The 21,910-nt window shown below is 42.5% G+C and overlaps 2 protein-coding genes across 6 annotated transcripts in view; both read left to right on the top strand.

The window, feature by feature from the left end:
• Nucleotides 1–3,588, top strand: part of adgra2 (adhesion G protein-coupled receptor A2) — a 57,713-nt gene extending 54,125 nt beyond the window's left edge. For all 3 annotated transcript variants that reach the window (XM_014160104.2, XM_014160103.2, XM_014160102.2), the window contains exon 20: nucleotides 54–3,588. In XM_014160104.2, coding sequence (XP_014015579.2) covers nucleotides 54–1,473 — 1,420 coding nt within the window. In that variant the 3' untranslated portion in view covers nucleotides 1,474–3,588. The remainder of the gene's footprint in view (nucleotides 1–53) is intronic.
• Nucleotides 3,589–4,191: 603 nt separating this feature from the next.
• Nucleotides 4,192–20,147, top strand: rab11fip1a (RAB11 family interacting protein 1 (class I) a). 3 transcript variants are annotated; one of them, XM_014160107.2, is made up of 5 exons: nucleotides 4,192–5,159; nucleotides 9,582–10,021; nucleotides 10,138–11,071; nucleotides 18,079–18,184; nucleotides 18,302–20,147. In XM_014160107.2, exons 1-5 carry the CDS (start codon nucleotides 4,804–4,806, stop codon nucleotides 18,506–18,508), a joined length of 2,043 nt encoding a protein of 680 aa, XP_014015582.1. In that variant the 5' UTR covers nucleotides 4,192–4,803; the 3' UTR covers nucleotides 18,509–20,147. The 3 variants fall into 3 exon arrangements, with proteins under 3 accessions (XP_014015582.1, XP_014015581.2, XP_014015580.2); XM_014160106.2 differs by lacking the exons at nucleotides 4,192–5,159; nucleotides 9,582–10,021; nucleotides 10,138–11,071 and adding exons at nucleotides 11,079–12,266; nucleotides 15,513–17,456; XM_014160105.2 differs by lacking the exons at nucleotides 4,192–5,159; nucleotides 9,582–10,021; nucleotides 10,138–11,071 and adding an exon at nucleotides 14,843–17,456.
• The last annotated feature ends 1,763 nt before the right edge of the window (nucleotides 20,148–21,910 follow it).

Raw genomic sequence — 21,910 nt, 5'->3', positions numbered from 1 at the left:
AGAGGTATCCTTCTTTGTTATGACCTTACTGACTTTTGTATTGTGTTTTCCAGCTGCTGGTTGGTGTGGCAGCCCAGTTTGGGGGCCTTCTTTGTCCCTGCAGGCTTGGCGGTATTGGTCACCTGGATCTATTTCCTGTGCACTGTGTTTCGCCTGAGGCAGCGGGTGGCCAAAGAGTGCCCAGGATCCTCCCTGTCCTCCCCTGTGCCTGAGAGCCAGCCAGCCCTGGGTGGAAGCATTAGTCTCCTGTCAACAGACTCTGTGGTGGGGACCATGCACGCTGCGTTGACCCCAGAGGACCAGTACTCCCTGAAGGTGCAGTTCCTGGTGCTAGTGGCCACCCACTTCCTGTTCCTGGCCCTGTGGGGCTGTGGAGCCATGGCCATGTGGCTGACAGGGCACAGCAGCCTGTTGTTTAGCTCTCTCTATGGAGTAGCTGCCACCGTGTTGGGAGTGTTCCTGGTGGTGCACCACTGCTTCCGACGCCTGGATGTGCAGGCCTCCTGGCTGGGCTGCTGCCCAGGGTATCGCCACTCCCAGCCTATGCCAGTCTACACGCACACCTGCACCACTGTTAGTGGGATGCAGACCACCTCTGAACAGGGATCCCAGATCTTTGTTGGCTGCCATCCTCCAGAGGATCCCCAGAACTCCTCATCAGCCAGGTCCTCCTCCACCCCCAGTGGGATCAGCAGTGTAGGCCCTGGGCCCTGCAAGCTTACCAACCTGCTGCAGGTGGCACAAGACAATACCAACAATGCCACTCATGCCCCAGCAGGCACCAACACCAGCACCAGTACGGACAATAACAACAAGCAAGCTAACAACCTGCTGCCCACCATAGGCTCTGTAGCCCCTGTCCAACCTCAGAGGAGGAAGGTCAGTGGCAGAACTAAACAAGGGAGCAGCCAGTATCACCCCCGAGGTGAAGGCAGAGGTCACTACCGACTCAAAGCCTTGAGGGCTGGTGGTGGAGGGGGCAGTATGGGAGCACTGGGACCTACAGGTATAGAGCAGCACAACGCTGCCCATCCAGCCCACAAACAGGCCACTAGTGAGAATGGCAGCCTACATCACAGCCACTCTGAGAGCCATGCCAGCCCGCTAACCAACGGTAATGGTAGGAGAATGGGGGAGACAGTTGCTACCAGCCCCTCAGAGGGTAGTGATGGGGGCAGCAGCGGCAGCCGTAAGCCCTTCCCTCTGCTCCCCTCTGTGGCCAGCAGGGTGGCTATGCAAGGTAATAGGCGCAGCGCCAGCCGAGACAATCTGAAACTGGCAGCGGCTGCAGAGCGTGAAGCTAAGCGCTGCTCCTATCCTCTGAACAGCATCACTACCACTGTGCCAGGGGTTGCCCCTAACGGCACCCTCAAGAGCTCTCTGATAGAGCTGGAGTTGGACACAAGTGGCACGGACCATTCTCAGAGCTCTGTGGGCATGAAAAGTATGTGGAAGAGTGAAACTACAGTGTGACACTGGCTCTTTCCCAGCACCTGTCCACAGTGGACCCTGACAAAATTTGATATGATTGGACTGTTGTTATAGTCTCCTACGTCTATACAGATGAATCCTAATATGAGATCTATGTGTGTAACTCAGACTTTCGTGTAAATGACATTGAAAGAATTGAACAATTCTTCTAATTTCACATGTGGATCTCAAGTTGGGAATCAGATCATGATGAGTTTTTTTATTTTTAATGTGTAAAAGAGCTAGATTATGGGGTTGTGTTGCTTGCTACTTTTGTGTCCAGCCATTTAGCTTTCCATTACCATGATGGCATGGGATGTGTATGAAGACAACGATGTCCTGTACTCTCAGCTCTGTCACAGACATAACAACTGTTGGGTTTGTCATGAATTCAAGACCTGTCTTTTGTGTACTTTTGTTTTTCATATTTCAAACGTAAAATACTCATTTATTCTACACGTCACAGGAATTCTTACCAGCTATATCTAAAATCAACATAAGATGTTGATTTTGGATACCTTAAGTAAAGCTTTATTGTTTTGTTTGTATTCTTATTCTATGCATATCGACTATGGCATGAAATGGAATCTAAGATTGTCCATTTCCACAGTACGGCTGTGCATTTCCTCTGTGAAGAATCTTTTTGCTTTTATTATATTTTCTTGTAGTATTGTGGGTATGTGGGCATGTGCGTGTGTATGTGTATGCTGCGTGAATGTGTGTTTGTGTGTGTGATTCTCAATCTAGGATGAGAGAATGCAGTTTGTAAAACTTTTTTTACTAAATCGTATTGACTTCGATTCAAATACGCATCAGCACTGAGCGGGAACTCCTCCCCTAATAAACAGGTTGAACAAGTATCAGTATTTGGACAAATGAACTAAGAGTGACCTTTCTTTGACCCTGGCATGTACTCTGTAATGTCTTTGGTGATTTTTTTTTATATGAACATCCCCGTCCTTCTTAATTTTTCCTTTTCCCTTACTGTGCTCTCTCCCTCTTGGAGTTTCAAATCTCTGGATTTACAGTTATTTGAACATGGATGTAGACTGCCCCCTCCAGGATTTCAAACATCATTGTTCATGCACTGATATAAAGGGATGCATCAGTTTAAACCATGTTGAGTTTGCCATCTGCAGCAGGAGGAATGAGAATATGTTAATGGGTGTTTTATTATGCAGTAAATAGCTCTGGTTTATATCACATGATCCAAGATAAGCGCTTACTGAAATACCCCCCCCTCACATTCACCTCATAATCCAATGGCTTCAAAGCTTGTTACAGTAATCATCAAATACTTCTACACTATTTGTTTATGTTAATGTAAAAAGCTCAGAGTAAAGGCAAAAAAATGAATGACAGAATTCTGGTTCATTTATGCTACTTAGTTTTCTGATGTTGCTTCACACACATTATCATACAATATTGTGTAAAACCATATTATGCAATTTTGATCTTCAGTATTCTTTTAGTGTGTAAGAATGCAACAGCTCAGTTCATCTTAGATACGCTCTGCTAAACAACTCCAATGTATTCAGGGAAATGATTGTGCCAAAGAATTGTATAGACTAGCAGAGCTTACCTCAACGTCAGTGTTTAGCAAATGGGATACAATTCATAGATTGTATCCTTATTCTAGGTCCTGAAATCTCCCTTTAGGTCAATGATAATAACATGAGAAAGAACTCAAACTCACAAAGCTCAGAGTTGTGTTAAGTACAAAGCAGTGGTTGCACTTACCTTCCTCATTATTGTCTGTAGAAAAAACACCATGCTGTAACACTGATTTCCATTAGTTGTAAAATGTCAACAACGTGCAAGAACACAATGGCGCAATGTGTCATCTTTTTCACTAATGGTTACTCAGATTGTTAACATTTCATCCATTTACTAACATTCATCCCATTTGTCCCCAAAATGATTTCCAAGTTTTGTGTCCACACTCATCTCGAAATGAAAAAGGGAGATTTCAAAATGTTTTATGTATATTTATATTTCATTTGTCATAATGACATCAGTATGAAATAACTGTTTTTAATTCAATAATATATTGTTCAAGAAATTCAGACTGTGCCTTGTAAAATAAACTCTGATGCAAAATAAATACAATAAATCCAACTTTAGTATTTTTTCATTTATTCTCATACTGACGGGGCAATAGCGCTTCTCTGATATGAACAGGAAGTGAATGCGAATAAAGGAGTCTGAGAAACTCAGTGACTGGCTGTCTGAGCACCAGCTGCTCCTGAAGCCTCTGTTCATATTAGCTGTTCTTGACGTTGTGGTCTAATTTGTGAAATCTTGCTCTCTATTAAACAACGCCGAAACCTTTGTCACTAAACAGTTTTTATGACAATTAGTTATATTTGTGTAGTTCACAAAATTGGTTAGCATGTTTACAAACATAAGGTCAGCGTGGTCCTGGGCTGGGGGATTCAGGGATGGTAAACTGATCCTAGACCTTCTTTTGTTAAATTACATTTCAAATTACAATACAATAACAAAAAAACTGAAGAAACGTAAAATAACATTAAAGTAAAATAATAAAACCACTACACTTGAATTGAGTTTCAAAAGTTAAAGTACCTAAAATAAAATAAGGTCAGGGGTTACAAATGTACAAACCTGATCCTAGACCAGTGCCACTGTCCAATCACCGTAGGTCGTCAACTTATTGACGCAAATGTTAACCAATCAGATAGGAATGTAGGAGAGTATGGGAAGGAAGAATGGTTGATGAGGAAGTTTATCATCCAGCAAAGAAAAAAGTCAAGAGAGGCAATGAAAAGCAATTATTACAGACAGTCGTTGTGTTAGTGTTTGACATCTTTGTTTAAGAACACAGTGTACAATTTGCTTATAGAAGAAAATGTTATACGATGGTCCTTGTCGAACGTCTGAATTTGGGCAAGTTAAAGTAGCTAGTAAGCTAGCTACTGCAGCTAACGTTAGCGAGTTCTTGATATTTCATCTTTACCTAGACATTAAGTTAGCTAGTAGTAAGGACCAACACCTGGGTTGCATTAGCTAATTGAGACTGATATATAAGGTTAGTTACATTACTCAGACTCCACTTGTCATAGCCACTGCGTCCGTTGTTTTTGTTTTTTTTAGAGTGAAGTGGGAGTGTCAAGTGTGTCGACATCATCATCAGATACCCGGCCCGAAGAGTCGACAATCGTCACTATACATTACCGAGGACAACGACCTATTGGTAGTAACGTTTGGTCTGACAGTCTCTGGAAGTGAAAACAAAGTCTTTAGGGTATCCTAAAACCTGCCAAAGTAGTTTTTTTTTTTGTCAAAGCTTAGCTAGCTAGCTAAAGCTTTGAAATGGCTTTGGCTGACCAAAGGCAAAGCCAGCAGTGGTATCCCACAAGCGTACAGGTAACGGTGTTCCAAGCAAGGAATTTGAGGATCAAAGGCAAGAATGGAACCAACGATGCCTATGCCATCATGCAGGTGGCCAAAGACAAGTTTTCTACCTCGGTTGCCGAAAAATGTGTCGCACCAGTATGGAAGGAAGAGGCAACGTTTGACCTGCCATTGTTCCACCATGGAAATGCTGAACGCTGCACACTGTATATCATAGTAATGCACAGAGCTCTGGTGGGACTGGACAAGCTCCTGGGACAAGCTGTGATCAACCTACTGGATCTACACGATAACAGTGCCCGGAAAAAGACTGAGTAAGTAGCTCATGTTGAATAAAGATAAAGGATCTGTGTATATTTTTTTTATTTATGTATATATATTTTAACTATTTCTCCACTGAGAGAGGGGTTCTTTGTGTAGCCAGAATGGTATTAGTGATGGGAATGTCTGCTCTGTTACGTGTCACCATTGATTTGATGAATTTCACTGACATAGCAGAGCTGAAATTGCGTATCAGGAGGCTGATAAATATCTATTGTACTCTACATCCATCAACTTCTGCACATTTGAACAGTCATGTTTACACACCTAAAGCACAGACAGAGAAGGCTGTTCCAGATCCCTTATCAGTAGCTCAGTGGGAGAACCGAAACCATGGAGCTGGTTGGGAAAACAATCTGATTATGTTGGGTGAGGTCAAGCTTCCTCTGCCTTCTTGTCAGACTGTAGCTTTAGGCTGTGAATACTTGAGCTGATACCCTAACCATGTCTCCCCTTTTAGTTGTTTGAAATTCTCCATCTGAACAGTAGTTGGAGAATTCCAGCTCATTTAGTTTTAGCCTATCTCTGGCCTTCACAGCTGGATGGGGTCATGCTGCATGCCAGGTTGTATCTCATTATGAGGAATGTTGTCCAGTGAATACATTCCTGCCATTTCCCCATGTTTCTTCAAGGTTATTTAACTGGGGGCTAATCAAACCTTCATACTGACATGTGAAATTACATGGGTTGGGACCATGATGTCATTCATAACAATGGTGGGATGGGCTCTATCATGGGTGTAGCAAGCATTATAACAAAACATTAGGCTTGCTGCCTTTCCATGATTTGAGGAAAAATGTACACACCCACATCTTATGTAAAAGTGTTTTTTTAAGACTGTTCGCTGACTTAAACATGGACAGAAGACTGAAGGACATTTAGATTTCAATATTGAAGACTGCAGACTAATCTTTGACTTGTAGGCCATTTGTTGCAATTGAGGGCAGTGAGTGACTGTCATGGTTGTATCCTCCTGTGTACAATACTCTCTGTGTAGGCTGTCCCAAGGGCAGCCTTTGTACAGTGATTAGGCTCATTCACTTGTTTACTGTACACTCATATCTGGAACCTTATCTAGAGTTTACTCAGTTGGGTTTGTACAGCTTTTTATGACTCATCTTGCTCCTTCTCTCTCAAACACAAGGGTATTGGAGGTTGCTCTTTGTTCCCCCTTGCACCGTATAGTGTTAGATTACTGTCCTACTTCAGTTGATGTGTTGGGGTTTGACATTGTCCTCTCCCACTGTAGCAGAATATGTTCTCAGCATGAAACAAAGGGAAATGATATGATGCCAAATAACGCACCATGTTACTGACCATATTCCAGGTATGTCTCTGAACATGCGTCATCACTGTTCACACTTAGGCCTATTAGGTGAAAGGGTAAGTTCCACAACTTGGATATTGAAAAATTGAGGCACTACTGACAACAATATAGGCCTATGTTAAGTATGCTCTTTTGGTATTTCTGTTTTGTCATTAGAAATGGACTTGCCTATAGACCCGTTTCATCTTCATGGTTCTTCTATCAAACAAATTCTTACCGTTTAGTCTGTCATGTTAGGCATTAGCTGGATGTGACATGTTAATCATTATCCTTCAGAGGGAAATTGGGGCCTCTACTACTTTCTCTGAGAGAACTCGTCCAACAGCAGAGCACTCCTGTATCAGGGCCAGGGTTTCATATTTATCTGTAAACACTATCACATGTGCCATGTCAACACACAGTTCCTTTTAACTCATATAAACCCTTCACTGAACCATTGTTCAGAGTCAGACCTGTACTACAGAAAATACATTGAAATATTGTCTTATGTTCTCAATTGTATCCCATTGTTCTGTGCTCTGGTAGTAGTTGCTGTTTTTCTTGGCATGGCCCAGTTTGAGAAGGAGATTAGGAATGCTTGGAGAAGGCATAGCACATCTTTCATTAGCCTACACCTCCTAGGAAGACTCCCTACTGTTCTGCTAGGCTTTATGGAATGTAGACTAGGTTTACTCCCATGCATGTTTCCCCACAGGTTCCCGTCTGGATTTTTGTTTTATTACACCAGTAAGGGCAGGGAAATGATGCACTGAACTTCACATGAACCACATAAAATGTCTGATCACTGCCCAGCAGCGTACAGCGCATTTCAGCTGAAGGCATCCTAAGTATAGACCATCGGCTAACTATCTACAATGAGTTAAAAGTGACCAGTTTTCCCTTTACTGCCTATGGAAGTATGATGTCCTCCGGGAAGAATGTTTGTAGTGCTCAGTAGAGCCCCAGCCTATTGATCAGAACTGACCCCCCTGAATGCTTTCCTTGTCCCAGCTGACCCTGAAACATGGAGGTTCAGTGAAGACACTGAATTTAACCAGGGATTTCTGCCCTCTACTGGCTTCCTTTTGTAGGCCTGTCTAAATGTTATTTATTTATTTTTTTTAAATTTTTTTTAAGCTTCCATGACGATCACTCAAGTGAAGATGCAAAAAGATTAAGAGCATAGGCCTACTGCGAGTGACTGAATATGCAAAAATGGCACACTGCAAGGGGCTTCCACTTAACCTGCTCCAGCATGGGTTGGATGGGTTGTTGCTCTGGTCTTGGGAAGGTGAGAGTTCACCTGGGTGCAGTCTGCGCTGCACTTGGGATTAGCCTACCGGTCTGCTTATTGACGAAATCTAGCAGTGTTCTTATTGTGTGACGTCTCCGCAATCACAGAGGCTGTTATGGAAAGGGCTCTCCAGAACACTTACTTTTCTTTTTGTGCAGAGTGGGCCTAAACTGCAATGAGTTTATAGCCCATTTACGTCAGCACTGGAGGAGCTGGATCTATTCTAGGTCAAAACTAGTGCAAAAGTTCAGTAATAGTTTTATCAAGTCATGTTTGACCCCATTTCCCGTGTGGCTCAGTTGGTAGGGCATGGTGTTTGCAACGCCAGGGTTGTGGGTTCGATTCCCATGGGGGACCAGTACGGAGAAAAAATGTATGAAATGTATGCATTCACTACTGTAAGAGCGTCTGCTAAATTACTAAAATGTAAATGTACATTTTCTGGCATCGTGACGTTGAAAAAGTTTCCATAGCTCATTCGTCACATTTGACCTTCAGTACATTGGTTCTGCGTCATTTGGCCATATGATTTGTTTTTTAATTGAACTGGCACTGAACCAAAATATAAATGCATCATTTGTTGGTTTAATGAGCTGAAAGCCCACAAATTTTCCATATGCACAAAAAGCTTATTTCTCTCAAGGTTTGTGTGCACATTTGTTTACATCCCTGTTAGTGAGCATTTTTCCTTTGCTAAGATAATCAGTTTACCTGACGGGTATGGCATATCAAGGAGCTGATTAAACAGCATGATCATTACACAGGTGCACCTTGTGCTGGGGACAATAAAAGGCCACTCAAGTTTTGATTGAGCATGCATTTGGCATGCTGACTGCAGGAATGTCCACCAGAGCTGTTGCCAGAGAATGTAATATTAATTTCTCTACCATAAGCTGCCTCAAGTCATTTTATAATTTGGCAGTGCAACCGGCCGCACAACCACAGACCACGTCTGAGACCAGCCACCCGGATAGCTGATGAAACTGTGGGTTTGCATAACCAAGTAATTTCTGCCCAAACGGTCAGAAACTGTCTCAGGGAAGCTCATCTGCGTGCTCGTCGTCCTCAGCAGGGTCTTGACCTGACTGTAGTTCGGTGTCGTAACCGAATTCAGTGGGCAAAGGCTCTTCACATAGAAATCCCAGTTTCAACTGTACCGGGAAGATGGCAGAATGCATGTATGGCGTTGTGTGGGCGAGTGGTTTGCTGATGTCAACGTTTTCAACAAAATGCCCCATTGTGGGGTTACGGTATGGGCAGGCATAAGCAATGGACAACGAACGTGGTTACATTTTATTGATGGCAATTTGAATGCAGAGATATACCGTGACGAGATCCTGAGGCCCATTGTCGTGCAATTAATCCGCCTCATCACCTCATGTTTCAGCATGATAATGTCGCAAGGCTCTGTACACAATTCCTGGAAGCTGAAAATGTCCCAGTTCTTCCATTGCCTGAATACTCACCGGACATGTCACCCATTGAGCATGTTTGGGATACTCTGGATCGACGTGTACGACCGCATGTTCCAGTTCCCACCAATATCCAGTAACTTCGCATAGCCATTGAAGAGGAGTGGGACAACAGGCCATAATCAACAGCCTGATCAACTCTCTGTGAAGTCGATGTCGCACCAGATTCTAATTGGTTTTCTGATCCACGCTCCTATTTTTTTTTTTTTTTTAAAGGCATCTGTGACTAACATATCGATCTAATCCATAGATTAGATCCTAATGCGTTAATTTCAATTGACTGATTCCCTTATATGAACTGTAACTCTTTGCAATTGTTGTAATATCTTTCTCTCATTTTCAGTTGGTACAAACTGCTGGATAAGAATGGGAAGGAGGACAAAGTCAAAGGTGAAGTGATGTTGGACATTCAGTTTATGAGAAACAACTTGACAGCCAGCATGTTTGACCTTTCCATGCAAGACAAACCACGCTCCCGCATCGGAAAGCTCAAGGACATAATGCGTGGGAAGAAAAAGGACAGCTTTTCTGACTCGGCCTCTGCAATAGTTCCCTCTGTCAGCCATGTACTGACTGACAGTGAGGGAGAGGGTGACTCCCACTCGGTGTACTCAGAGTTCCCTGAGGCCAAGAAGAAATCCAAGCTGAAGTCCCTCTTTGCCCCTAAATCCAACTTGCAGCGCAACGTCTCCCAGTCCATGTCCACACTGGGTACTCTTCCTGAGAAGAATGCATCCCTCAGTGGCAGTCGCTCTTCTGGACTCAATGTGGATTCTCCTGATGGTGAGCTCCTTTCATTCAGCTTAAACATTTTGACTTCAGTCTGCAGACCTTTTTTTATATTTGAATAATGATGATGATTGGCATATGCAATATTCACTGTCGCTTTCTATCTACAGTTAAAAAGAAGTTCAAGTTCCTGGGCCACAAGCGGACAGGCAGCAATGACAGCAAGGTGTCTACAGGACCTTTTTCTCTTCTGGGCAGATCCAAGCAGAAGGATGACCCAAATGGCACGTGCATCAACGGCAACCATGTGTATGCAGAGGAGGTAGAGCCCAAGTCTGGGTCCACCCTTAGCCTCAACAGCTCTGGTCAGGGCTCAGTGGAGGATGTACGCAGCCGCAGGCAACCATCTGACGTCTCTGTAGAGTCCCTCAAGAGCCTCTCTGTCCCCACCTACAGAATGGAGTCTGCAGATGGGGCTCTGCTGGAGCAACGGCGCCTTCAGGAGGAGGAGAAAAGACCGGCCGAGGAGCAGAGACGGAATGAGGAGAAACACAGAGTGCAGCTCAAGGTACTGCAGGAGGAGGAGGAACGCAAGCAACAGGAGGAGCAGGAGAGGAGGAGAAGGTTCCAGGAGGATGAGGTGAGGAGGAATAAGCAGCGGGAAGAGGAGCTAAAGCACCTAGCGGAAGAAAGGATACAGCTGGAGGCGGAGGAGCTTCAAACGCTGAGGGAGGACCAGAGGCGGCAGGAGGAGACCAAGAGAGCAGAGGAGCAGAAACGACAGGAGGAGGCCTCTGTGGCTGAGAGGCTGTCCTCTCTGTTTGGTATGATCAGGAAGAAGGAGGAGAAAAAGGAAGAGCAGCAGCAGACTAGCACCAAGGAGGAGAGGCCCAACCCAGCTCCCAGACGCTTCACCAAAGATTTGGAGGGCCCTCCACACACCGCCAACCCATTTGAGGAGATCCCCCTCAGTCCAGACCCTCCAACCCTGTTTGAGGAGAGCCCGGTGGACTCCCAGAAGGCTGTTTGCAGCCCCAACACCACGAGCGCTCCGGTCTTCCTCAACTCCAACCGCAATGCCAAGGTGTCTGCAGTCAAGCCTAGGTAGGTGTCAGTCTTGTTCTAATGCACTGACAGCTCTATTATAACTTGAGATCTGCGTAGTTAAGACCAAACTTTGTGCGACTCTCCCATCAATGCATGGTTTTAATAATGCAGTTAGGATTTGTCCTTCTCTCTGCTGTAAGTTTTGTCAGCCTTCTAATATCATGTAGGCCTACCTGATGTTCTGACAAAAGTTACATCTACAATGGTAAGTGGAGCTACTATATACACAATGTACTTCATTGCTGATCAGGTAACACTAACCAATAAACATTTTCGGTCTCAGTATTTTGCTAATGGAGTGCTAGATGGTTTTCATGTTATTTCCAGTTGACTATTTAGAAATGTTTTGCTTTAATAGCATATGCAACACATCACATTGACTGCCTTGGCAGCCTTTCAGCTCTCCTATTTTAAATAAACCACTTTCTCTGACTGCATTCTTAGAACTCTCCTAAAATCCATATTTTCACTGAAATTGCTATATGTTGTCCAGATTGAATAGCTGCGGTGATGAGTGTTTTCCTTGCTTGCTATCCAACTGAACTTAAGTGGTTGAGTTATTCCCAGTTGCTTATGGTGGTTTGGGGATTAGTGATCAGATGGTGGTATGGTTTAACTGATCTGTACACCAGATCATGTCTCCAATCTATACTGGCTGCAATTAGCCTAGTATTCTGAGTTTCATCTTTGTTCCTCTTGATTGTCTTTAAAGATGGAATCCGCAGTAGGAGAAATGGTGCCACTCCGCCTCACAGCCGTAGTTATTATTTTGTTGACGAAGCGGTGAGGCGTAGTTAAAAAAACACTGTACATATTCTGCTGTTCTATTGCGCATGCAATGATGTCTGGGGGGGGGTGTTTGCAGTAACTTATTTGTTGTAATATTGCAAATGGATGTTGCAGTTTCACCATTAAGAATTCCAGCTTTAAGGCTCTTAAAAGCCTTGACAAACATGAGCGTGGATCACCATCGTGAATTCCATCTGGCGCGTGATGGACCTGTTTGGCCACTGTGCTGATTGGTCTGCAGTGTGGAATCTAGGTGTGTCTGAGACTGGGTGATATAGTGCAGAACAGGTTGGGAGGGATGACGTGAGCTAACACTGGGTGACTAAGTACATTGGGACTGTCTGCTGGTGCAAACAAGGCTGTTTTTTTTTCTCACTCATCTACTTCTGGATTTATTTTAATGGTGAGTTGTCCACTCAATATAGTCTGAGTCCTTGTAAAGGAGGAAATACTTTTTTTTAGTTTTGCCATAGCCTGATCTTATTTTACTACTGAATTTCAGACATTCTAAATCTAGATTTGTTTATTAGCCTATGCTTGAGCCTTTTTGCAAGAATGATGATGATAGCTCATTTTAAAGTAAATTTAATGTGTTTTTATAAAAACCCATAAGTGTTAAGAGCAAGGCGATTGTTGTTATTTCCAAATTGTTTAATTCCATCAAGACCTTATCAGGTGTGACGATCTGCTTACAAAAAAATGTTGGCTGTTTTTGCGTTTGGGGTAGAGCATGTTTCAGATGGGACCGGACGTAGGGCTGGGCAGTATGGCCCAAGTATCATATCCCAGTATTGCATTTTGTAAAAAAAATTAAATGCCGGTATTTTATGTTTTTGAATAATGAAAGTTGTACATTTTATTTTGAGTAATGTGACCCTAGGGTGGCAACATGTACATTCTAAGTGATTTCAATGGGTCTTTCTCCATTGTGATTGTTTTATACTGTTCAATTCAACTTTAACCAAAATAAATTTGATCATTTCCATTCTGACACGTAGGGCTGCACGAAATGGGCAAACAATCTTGGCCATATTTTAAACCAAATTTGATTTGACTGAGATTTTTAGAGCAAAACACTTGGGTGAACTGTTGGACTCATGGAAATAGTTTGCGTATAATAGTGGGCACTTTAAATAGTGTTTGACATGACGACAAATTAAAATCTCTGAGTTTTTGTGATGGGGTAGGAAACAAAGTTTTGACAAGTATTTCCTAGGGGACCCTATAATCTTTGGCCACATTGAATGTTTTCTCTTAGCTACTTCATGTAGCTAACATTTTTGTTTTGTATATTCCTCTTTGAAGATACTGTTGCACAAAAAACATGCAATGTGCAAACACCTTAGCTGGTATAATCAGGCTGTATAGCTAGTTAAGTTTGCTTGCTCAGTACATTTATTAGCTAGCAATTAGCATTAATGGCTAACAAGATTTAGGCTCAACTTACTAAGAATAGACAAACTAGCTGTTTGCAGATGTAAGAAGCAAACTTAGTGTAATTACAGAACGCTTAATATTAAGAAGCAAAATGAAAACCGCATTGTCATCAACATTGTATGTGCTGCGTTGACCATACAGAGACTGAACGCAAGTGTCTCATGATCGAGGAACAACAAATGCTCTCCTTGAGTGACAGGGGGCAGGGTAGGTCTGTGTAAAGCTGCATGGAGAAAGCAGAGATGAATAAATATAATACAGTTCAAAAGTTTGGACTTAGCTATGTCCTTGTTTTTGAAAGAAAAGCAATTATTTTTTTTGTCCATTAAAATAACATCAAATTGATCACAAATACAGTGTAGACATTGTTCATGTTGTAAATGACTATTGTAGCTGGAAACGGCTTTATTTTTTAATGGAATATCTGGAGGCCCATGATCGGCAACCATCACTCCTGTGTTCCAATGGCACGTTGTGTTAGCTAATCCAAGTTTATCATTTTAAAAGGCTAATTGATCATTAGAAAACCCTTTTGCAATTATGTTAGCACAGCTGAAAACTATTGTTCTGATTAAAGAAGCAATAAAACTAGTCTTTAGACTAGTTTAGAATCTGTACTCTGGGATGCTGGCCTTCTAGGCAGTTCCAGTGTCGGTTCTTTTGCCCATCTTAATATGTTGTTTTTATTGGCCAGTCTGAGATATGGCTTTTGCTTTGCAACTCTGCCTAGAAGGCCAGCATCCCGGAGTCACCTCTTCACTGTTGACGTTGAGACTGGTGTTTTGCGGGTACTATTTAATGAAGCTGCCAGTTGAGGACTTGAGAGGTGTCAGTGTCTCAAACTAGACACTAATGTACTTGTCCTCTTGCTCAGTTGTGCACTGGGGCCTCCTACTCTTTCTATTCTGGTTAGAGCCAGTTTGCGCTGTTCTGTGAAGGGAGTAGTACACAGTGTTGTACCAGATCTTCAGTTTCTTGGCAATTTCTCACATGGATTAGCCTTCATTTCTCAGAACAAGAATAGACTGACAAGTTTCAAAATACATTTATTTGTTTCTGTCCATTTTGAGCCTGTAATCGAACCCACAAAGGCTGATGCTCCAGATACTCAACTAGTCTGAAGAAGGCCAGTTCCCTTTTTCTTTTTTTAATCAGAACAACAGTTTTCAGCTGTGTTAACATAATTGCAAAAGTGTTTTCGAATGATCAATTAGCCTTTTTTTTAAATGATAAAATTGGATTAGCTAACACAATGTGCCTTTGGAACACAGGAGTGATGATTGCTGATAATGGGGCTCAATACACCTATGTAGATATTCCATAAAAAATCTGTCGTTTCCAGCTACAATAGTCATTTACAACATTAACAATGTCTACACTGTATTTCTGATCAATTTTGTTATTTTAATGGACAAAAAATGTACATTTTAATTAAATACCAAGGACATTTCTAAGTGACCCCAAACTTGTGTGTGTATTTACAATGACGGCCTACACCGGCCGAACCCGGATGACGCTGGGCCAATTGTGCGCCGCCCTGTGTGACTCCCAATCACGGCCGGTTGTGATACAGCCTGGATTCAAACCAGGGTGTCTAGTGACGCTTCAATCACTGAGATGCAGTGTCTTAGACCGCTGCGCCACTCGGGAGCCCAGCGACGACTCAAGTAGCGAAGTAAAGTATAAAAATGGACGTTACATTTTAACAAACCAAACATTCAAAAACTGTTAAAGAAGGTAAAGTAAAAACCCAAACCGGTCGGTGCATCAATACCACATATCGTAAAATACAGAATACCGCCCAGCACAAACCAGACGGCATATACATTACCGGTCAAAAGTTTTGGACACCTACTCATTCAAGTATTTTTATTTTTACTAGAATTATAGTGAAGACATTAAATATCAGACAGAAATATCAGACAGAAAATTCTCTGGGTTCATAAGGTTTATCATTAGGGGTCCAAATGATGAACAAAGAATAGAAAAGAGCAGAGACTGTTGTTGTTGAGCAGACTTGAAAGAGAACTAGTTTCTGACATTTTCTTGTAAGCATTGGGTGCATCATCACATGTGAAGATAAGATCTTGATGGAATGAAGCACCACTGTAAGATGAGGCAAACTCCTGAGTTGTTGGTTATTTCAGCTGTCATGGGCAAGCTCAGCTCAGGTGTGACTGTCCGCCACTGACCTCCAGGTTTTCACTCCTAGGCAGATTAGTGGAGTCTCTGAAGCAGCCTGAAACCCCCGACAGACTCCCATAGGCAGCAAACTCCCTCCCTGCGCTGAATCCTTTCTCTCTAGCGTCCCCTCTGAGTCTCCTGATATGTTCTCCAACCTCCACTCCTCCCTTGCTCCCGCTAAGGTGCGGAGGAGCACCTCCAAGTATCCCTACAGCAGCACTGAGAACCTGGCTGCCATAGGATCTTCCCCCAATGGATCTGATAAGAAGCGGCGAAATCCTCTGTCGCCCAGCCCAATCGTACCGCAAATCGATGGAAACCCCAATGCAGGCTTCAGAATTGGCGATCCTGTGCCAATTAAGGCGGTTGAGAGCAAAATACCTTCTCTACCTCTTCCTGACTACGATAGCCTGTTCCCACAGAAGAGACATGGAGTACAAGGGCAGACTCGATGGGACCATATAATTGCAGAGGTGAATCAGAGACAGCAAGAATATGTGCCTCGGCTCATTGGTAAAGAGATGAGTGTGGATGGCCCAGACCTCGACTCTCCAGGACCTCCACGTAATGATAAATATTCCTACTTGCAGGAGCGGGCAGCAGAGCACTTACACCAGCAACAGACACAAGTTCAATCTACCTCTTTGAGGAGCGTAGGGCCCAGCAGTTTGCCAGCACTCACTCCCCCTTCCAAACCAGTAGCTGCAGTCCCCCTTAGACTAGTGGTAGACTCTAACACAAACCAAGACCAGAGCACTATACAGGCTAATCCATCTGAGAGGCCCAATGCCTTTGTCTCCAAAGTCTTGGTCTCTACAAGACCCATGGTTCAGAGCAGAGACTTACCCTCCGTGACACCTCGGGAGGATGCAAAGAAGGTGATAAACACATCTGTTGCTACAGCCAGTGATGGCAAACCTGTTTTCTCAACAGAAAAACCTAGACCTACATCACAAGTGGTTTCGGTGTCAAGTTCTACAGATGAACCTAAAGGACTGCCAAACACTCCCAAAGAGATCCCCGCAGCCAAACCCAGACAAAGGTTAGTCCGCAAAGAGCCATTGAGACCTGCCGATCATGAGCAGACATCAGCAGGGTCTACCACTGTAGAGCAGGAGAACAGATTGGAGAGGAGAGCCTCAACCCTCGATATCATGAGACGGAGTAGTCCAGTGACTGCAAAGAACACTGAGGTGACTGCTTACAATGAAAAGCAACTCTTGTTTGACTCTGCAGAAAGCGACATTGATAAAAAAACACAGTTGGAACACATGAAAGCGAAGTTTGCTGAACTTGACCCCTTCCCCATTGCTGATATCCTGCCTAAAGACCCATGGGCCCAACCAGAGCCAAGCCACACTGGCAATTACTTGTTCACTGGAGAACCACAGAAAAACCGCAAGCTTAAAGAACAGGCAATGACAACTGATGACTTGGATAAACTTTTCGCACCAAACAATCCAACAGATCCCTTTGCCAGTTTTAATGATGGTGACTCAGATGAACCTCGAGAGCAGGAAAAAACAGAACACAGTCCTGCTTTTCAAAGGGGATTTTCCCAAATTAAAAAGAAACAAGGAGCACCCCAGCCTTCAGCTAATTCAAGTAATAAAGCAGCGATTGGAAAAATTGAGCTAGATAAACAAGATCCTTCACCCAGAGAAGACAAGCTGATCAGCTCAGCCGCTACAACAGGATGTGTAAAACTGGCACCTCAAAATACTAGACAAAGTAAACTCTATGGCAGAGAAGGGGTGGAAACTCAAGACAAGTGGGCAGCAGACCCTTTTACTTCCTCCTCCCCTGTACCTTCTGTCCTGACTTCTCCTGAGCCCCCCCAGTCCGTAGTGGGAGAGCCCACCTCACAGACCGGGGAAAAGACCCTACTACGGGCCTGGGTCTCACCCTCTGAGGTGCAGCCACTCACTGTGCTGAGTAGCAATGGTGGTGGGCCAGCCTCAACTCCATGCAGGTGAGCATAAACCCCTCTAGATATAACCAGCCTTCAATAATTGCATGTATAAACATGAGAATTTTTTTTCACCAGTCAATTGGCCCATATCAAACAGGCAAACAAACACTATGGCCTCAACTATAATTTTGATTATATGGATGGTCAGTCCTTGCATCCATTACTGTCTATGAATTTGAGTCATTACATTTCTCCAGGCTCATCCCTCAGCTTTTGTTTTAAATGAAGAACTCTAGGTTTACGCTTAGTCTCACCTTTTTTTGTTGGTATTTGGCGTTTCAGTTTTATTCAAATTGCTCAAGGAATATTTGGAAATGGCTGGGTAACTCTGATCAAAGGGGTTGTTTTGTTAGTGGTTTTGGTATGAAACGGGGATATGCTGCGGAGTTTCTCTGTTTTGTTCAACTTGGGAAAAGTATTGTATTCTCTGTGCAGCCTTTCTGATTTCATAATTGCTGTGCTTATCTAACAGGTGGAGGATTTTTGGTTGTTTTCTGTACCTACAGCCTAACTGAAATGGACCTCTGTTAATTCAACTAATCGTTTGAGTTCTGTGACATTGTTATGCTCCTCCGTTTTAGTGTTTTTTTGTTTTGTTGTTGTAGTAATTTTCTCTTTCCAGGCCTCACCCAGTGAAGCCCATGAGCTCCATAGAGAGCCAAGCTCCCATTAGCACCCCGGTAGTTGGAGAGATGTTGACTTATGACCGCACCCTGGGGAAGATGAAGGTACTGCATGTTGATATGTTTAATACTAATAAAACCAATACCTTTTTATTTAGCTATTAAAACCAAAAAGTGATGACTGCTAATGTCTGACGTGACACTGTTTTGTACCATCCTCAGGCGCCAGGCATGGTGGAGAGTGGGCCCTACACCCAGCTGACCCAGGAGGAGTTGATTACCCTAGTGGTGAAGCAGCAGACGGAGCTCTCCAAGAAAGACTCAAAGATCGTTGAGCTGGAGGAGTACATAGACAACCTGCTGGTGCGTGTAATCGAGGAGAATCCCAGCATCCTGCTGGGCCTTAACTCTGTCAAGCAGGCCCTGTAAGGTATGAGGAGTGGACCAGAGAACTGTAAGATTGAGGGAGATATTTAGGCTTCCACTCCAACGTCCCCTGTAGTTTGTGTGCGTGTGGTTTTCTATTGCTGTTACTGTGTATTGGATCGAGCAATCTCTTATTTCCTTTGAGCATATGCACTTTTTTGTCTCCATGAGGAGTTGGACTAAGACAATCTCGAGGTTTCTTTTCAGAATGCTGAATAGTTTTTGAAAATTTTTTTTTTTCTAAAACTATCAGTCGACGCTACATCGCATCAAATTATTTTAAAAAGGTTTTGAAAATGAATGGCTTGTTGTAACACTATGGTACTGGAATTTATTTTTATACTCATTTACCATATGCGCACATTTGTCATTGCGTTGGTACTTTATATGCTATATAAACCAGTTGGCCCTTATTAGGCAAAATGGAACTGTAAGCTCTAGGTATGTTGATGTCCATGTCACTGAAATATCTCTGGCTAGGCCTTTGCACAGTGGTTCCATGTTGCCTACAATTTAGTGGATTTTAATTAGGCCATCTAGCTACTTATGCTTTGGTATCTGCTCTTCCCAAAGCCTTAACACACATAATAATATGCTGGTTAGTGTTTGTTTTGTTGCATTCTTAAACCTTGAACTTTCCTTGTTTTTCTAGAGTTATGTTTGATCCTTTTCTTTAAATGATCATGACGTGCCTTGGTGCTACCCCTTCTTGGTGTATTCAATCAAACACAAGTGTTAATCTAATACCAAATTGGATTATTGCGGGGTATGGTACAAGTACGTTAACCTCTCAAAGTAACTGTTGCCTCATAGTGACATTTCAGATACACAATGGTCTTACCTTAGTTAGCCTAGTTTGTTGAAGCATTATTGAACCTGTGATTTAGGCTAGTTCACACAGGGTTTGATTGGAAATGCATATCTGTCAACATTGCTTATTTTAGTTTCTTAGTTACCTTTTTCTTTATTTTAGTTGTTTATGCTGCCATCTCCTTTTTTAAATGTTTAAAATGTGTCTAAATGGGGAAACCATAATTTACAAAACTAGAGAACCAGCAATTTATTCCCTGTTTGAGGTAGTAGTGTGGATTTGGTCATGCTAACTATAGATGGAGAGAGACCTGCTGTTCACTGTTTTCTTTCTTTTATGTCTATATTATCTACTCTTTCTATTTATGCAAAATAATGTAAGTGCACAACATGTCAAATATTTTATGCAAGAGTAATTACTAAGTTCAAATCGATACACTTTCAGAAAGATCTTCCAATATATTTAGGCATTATGAATGTAGTCGTTTCAAAATGAACCTTGTCCTTGTTAGATTTAATGCCTTTTTATTAAGCAGTAGGCTTTGACAATAGCCTTACAAGTTGTGTAAATCTCTACGTCTCTGAATGTAATCTACTCAATGTTTCATCGGCAACTATGCCTTTGTGAAATGTCATAGCAATAAGAAACAATATAAATCATAAACATTTCTGATTGTGCCTTCAGGGATTTTACTCATAAGACTTTGTGATTACTGTAAAATCTGGATTCCTTAAGATGGTTGCACCTTTTTATGTTTGCTGGTGTTAAATTCAGTGTATGTGAACACTATGTGATATTTTCAATTGAAATAAAGTACAGTAAATCATGAAATGTTTTGTGTATGCTATTAGAGGCAGCTTGAAGACTTATACTACTAGCTATAGGCCTATGATACACCTAGAAATTGTTACATTAATTGAAACCACTATCCTACATTAGTTCAATAGATTAACTACAGTTGAAGGAGGAAGTTTACATTTACCGTAGCCAAATACCTTTTAAAGTCTTTTTTTTTCTTTCTCACAATTCCTGACATTTAATTCTAGTAAAAAATGCCCCGTCTTAGGTCAGTTAGATCACCACTTTATTTTAAGAATGTGAAATGTCAGAATAATAGTATATTTATTTCAGTTTTTATTTCTTTCATCACATTCCCAGTGGGTCAGAAGTTTACATGCACTCAATTAGTATTTGGTAGCATTGCTTTTAAATTGTTTAACTTGGATCAAATGTTTCCAGTAGCCTTCCACAAGCTTCCCACTATAACTTGGGTGAATTTTGGCCTATTCCTCCTGACAGAGCTGGTGTAACTGAGTCAGGTTTGTAGGCCTCCTTGCTCGCGCACACTTTCAGTTCTGCCACAAATGTTCTATAGGATTGAGGTCAGGGCTTTGTGATGGCCACTCCAATACCATGACTTTGTTGTCCTTAAGCCATTTTGCCACAACTTTGGAAGTATGCTTGGGGTCATTGTCCATTTGGAAGACCCATTTGCGACCAAGCTTTAACTTCCTGACTGTCTTGATGTTGCTTCAATATATCCACATCATTTTCCTCCTCATGATGCCATCTATTTTGTGAAGTGCACCAGTCCCTCCTGCAGCAGAGCACCCCCACAACATGATGCCACCCCGTGCTTCACGGTTGGGATGGTGTTCCTCGGCTTGCAAGCCTCCCCCTTTTTCCTCCAAACATAACGATGGTCATTATGGCCAAACAGTTCTATTTTTGTTTCATCAGGCCAGAGGATATTTCTCCAAAAAGTACGATCTTTGTCACCATGTGCAGTTGCAAACCGTAGTCTGGCTTTTTTATGGCGGTTTTTGAGCAGTGGCTTCTTCCTTGCTGAACGGCCTTTCAGGTTATGTCGATATGGGACTCGTTTTACTGTGGATATAGATACCTTTGTACCCGTTTCCTCCAGCATCTTCACAAGGTCCTTTTGCTGTTGGTCTAGGATTGATTTGCACTTTTCGCACCAAAGTACGTTCATCTCTAGGAGACAGAACGCGTCTTCTTCCTGAGCGGTATGATGGCTGCGTGGTCCCATGGTGTTTATACTTGCGTACTATTGTTTGTACAGATGAACGTGGTACCTTAAGGCATTTCGAAATTGCTCCCAAGGATGAACTAGACTTGTGGAGGTCTACACATTTTTTTTCTGAGGTCTTGGTTGATTTTCTTTTGATTTTCCCATTATGTCAAGCAAAGAGGCACTAAGTTTGAAGGTAGGCCTTGAAATACATCCACAGGTAAACCTCCAATAGGCTAATTGACATCATTTGAGTTAATCAGGAGCTTCTCAAGCCATGACATCTATTTTGGGAATTTTCCAAGCTGTCAACTTAGTGTATGACTAAATGTGTTTGTGTATATGTATGTATGTGTATATATATGTGTATAAATGTGTATGTATATATATATAGTATGTATATATAAATATGTGTATATATATAAATGTGGGCACCTCTATAAATCAGTGGATTTGATGAGGTCTAGGAGCAACAACGGCTCAGGCACGAAGTGGTAGGGCACACAAGCTCACAGAACGGGACTGCTGAAGCACGTAATGTGTAAAAATCGCCTGTCCTCGG

Source organism: Salmo salar, chromosome ssa20 (genome assembly GCF_905237065.1).
Source record: "Salmo salar chromosome ssa20, Ssal_v3.1, whole genome shotgun sequence".
In the NCBI taxonomy this organism is placed as follows: domain Eukaryota; kingdom Metazoa; phylum Chordata; class Actinopteri; order Salmoniformes; family Salmonidae; genus Salmo; species Salmo salar.
The sequence above is the reverse complement of the archived record's forward strand: the minus strand, read 5'-3'. Positions and strand labels throughout refer to the sequence as shown.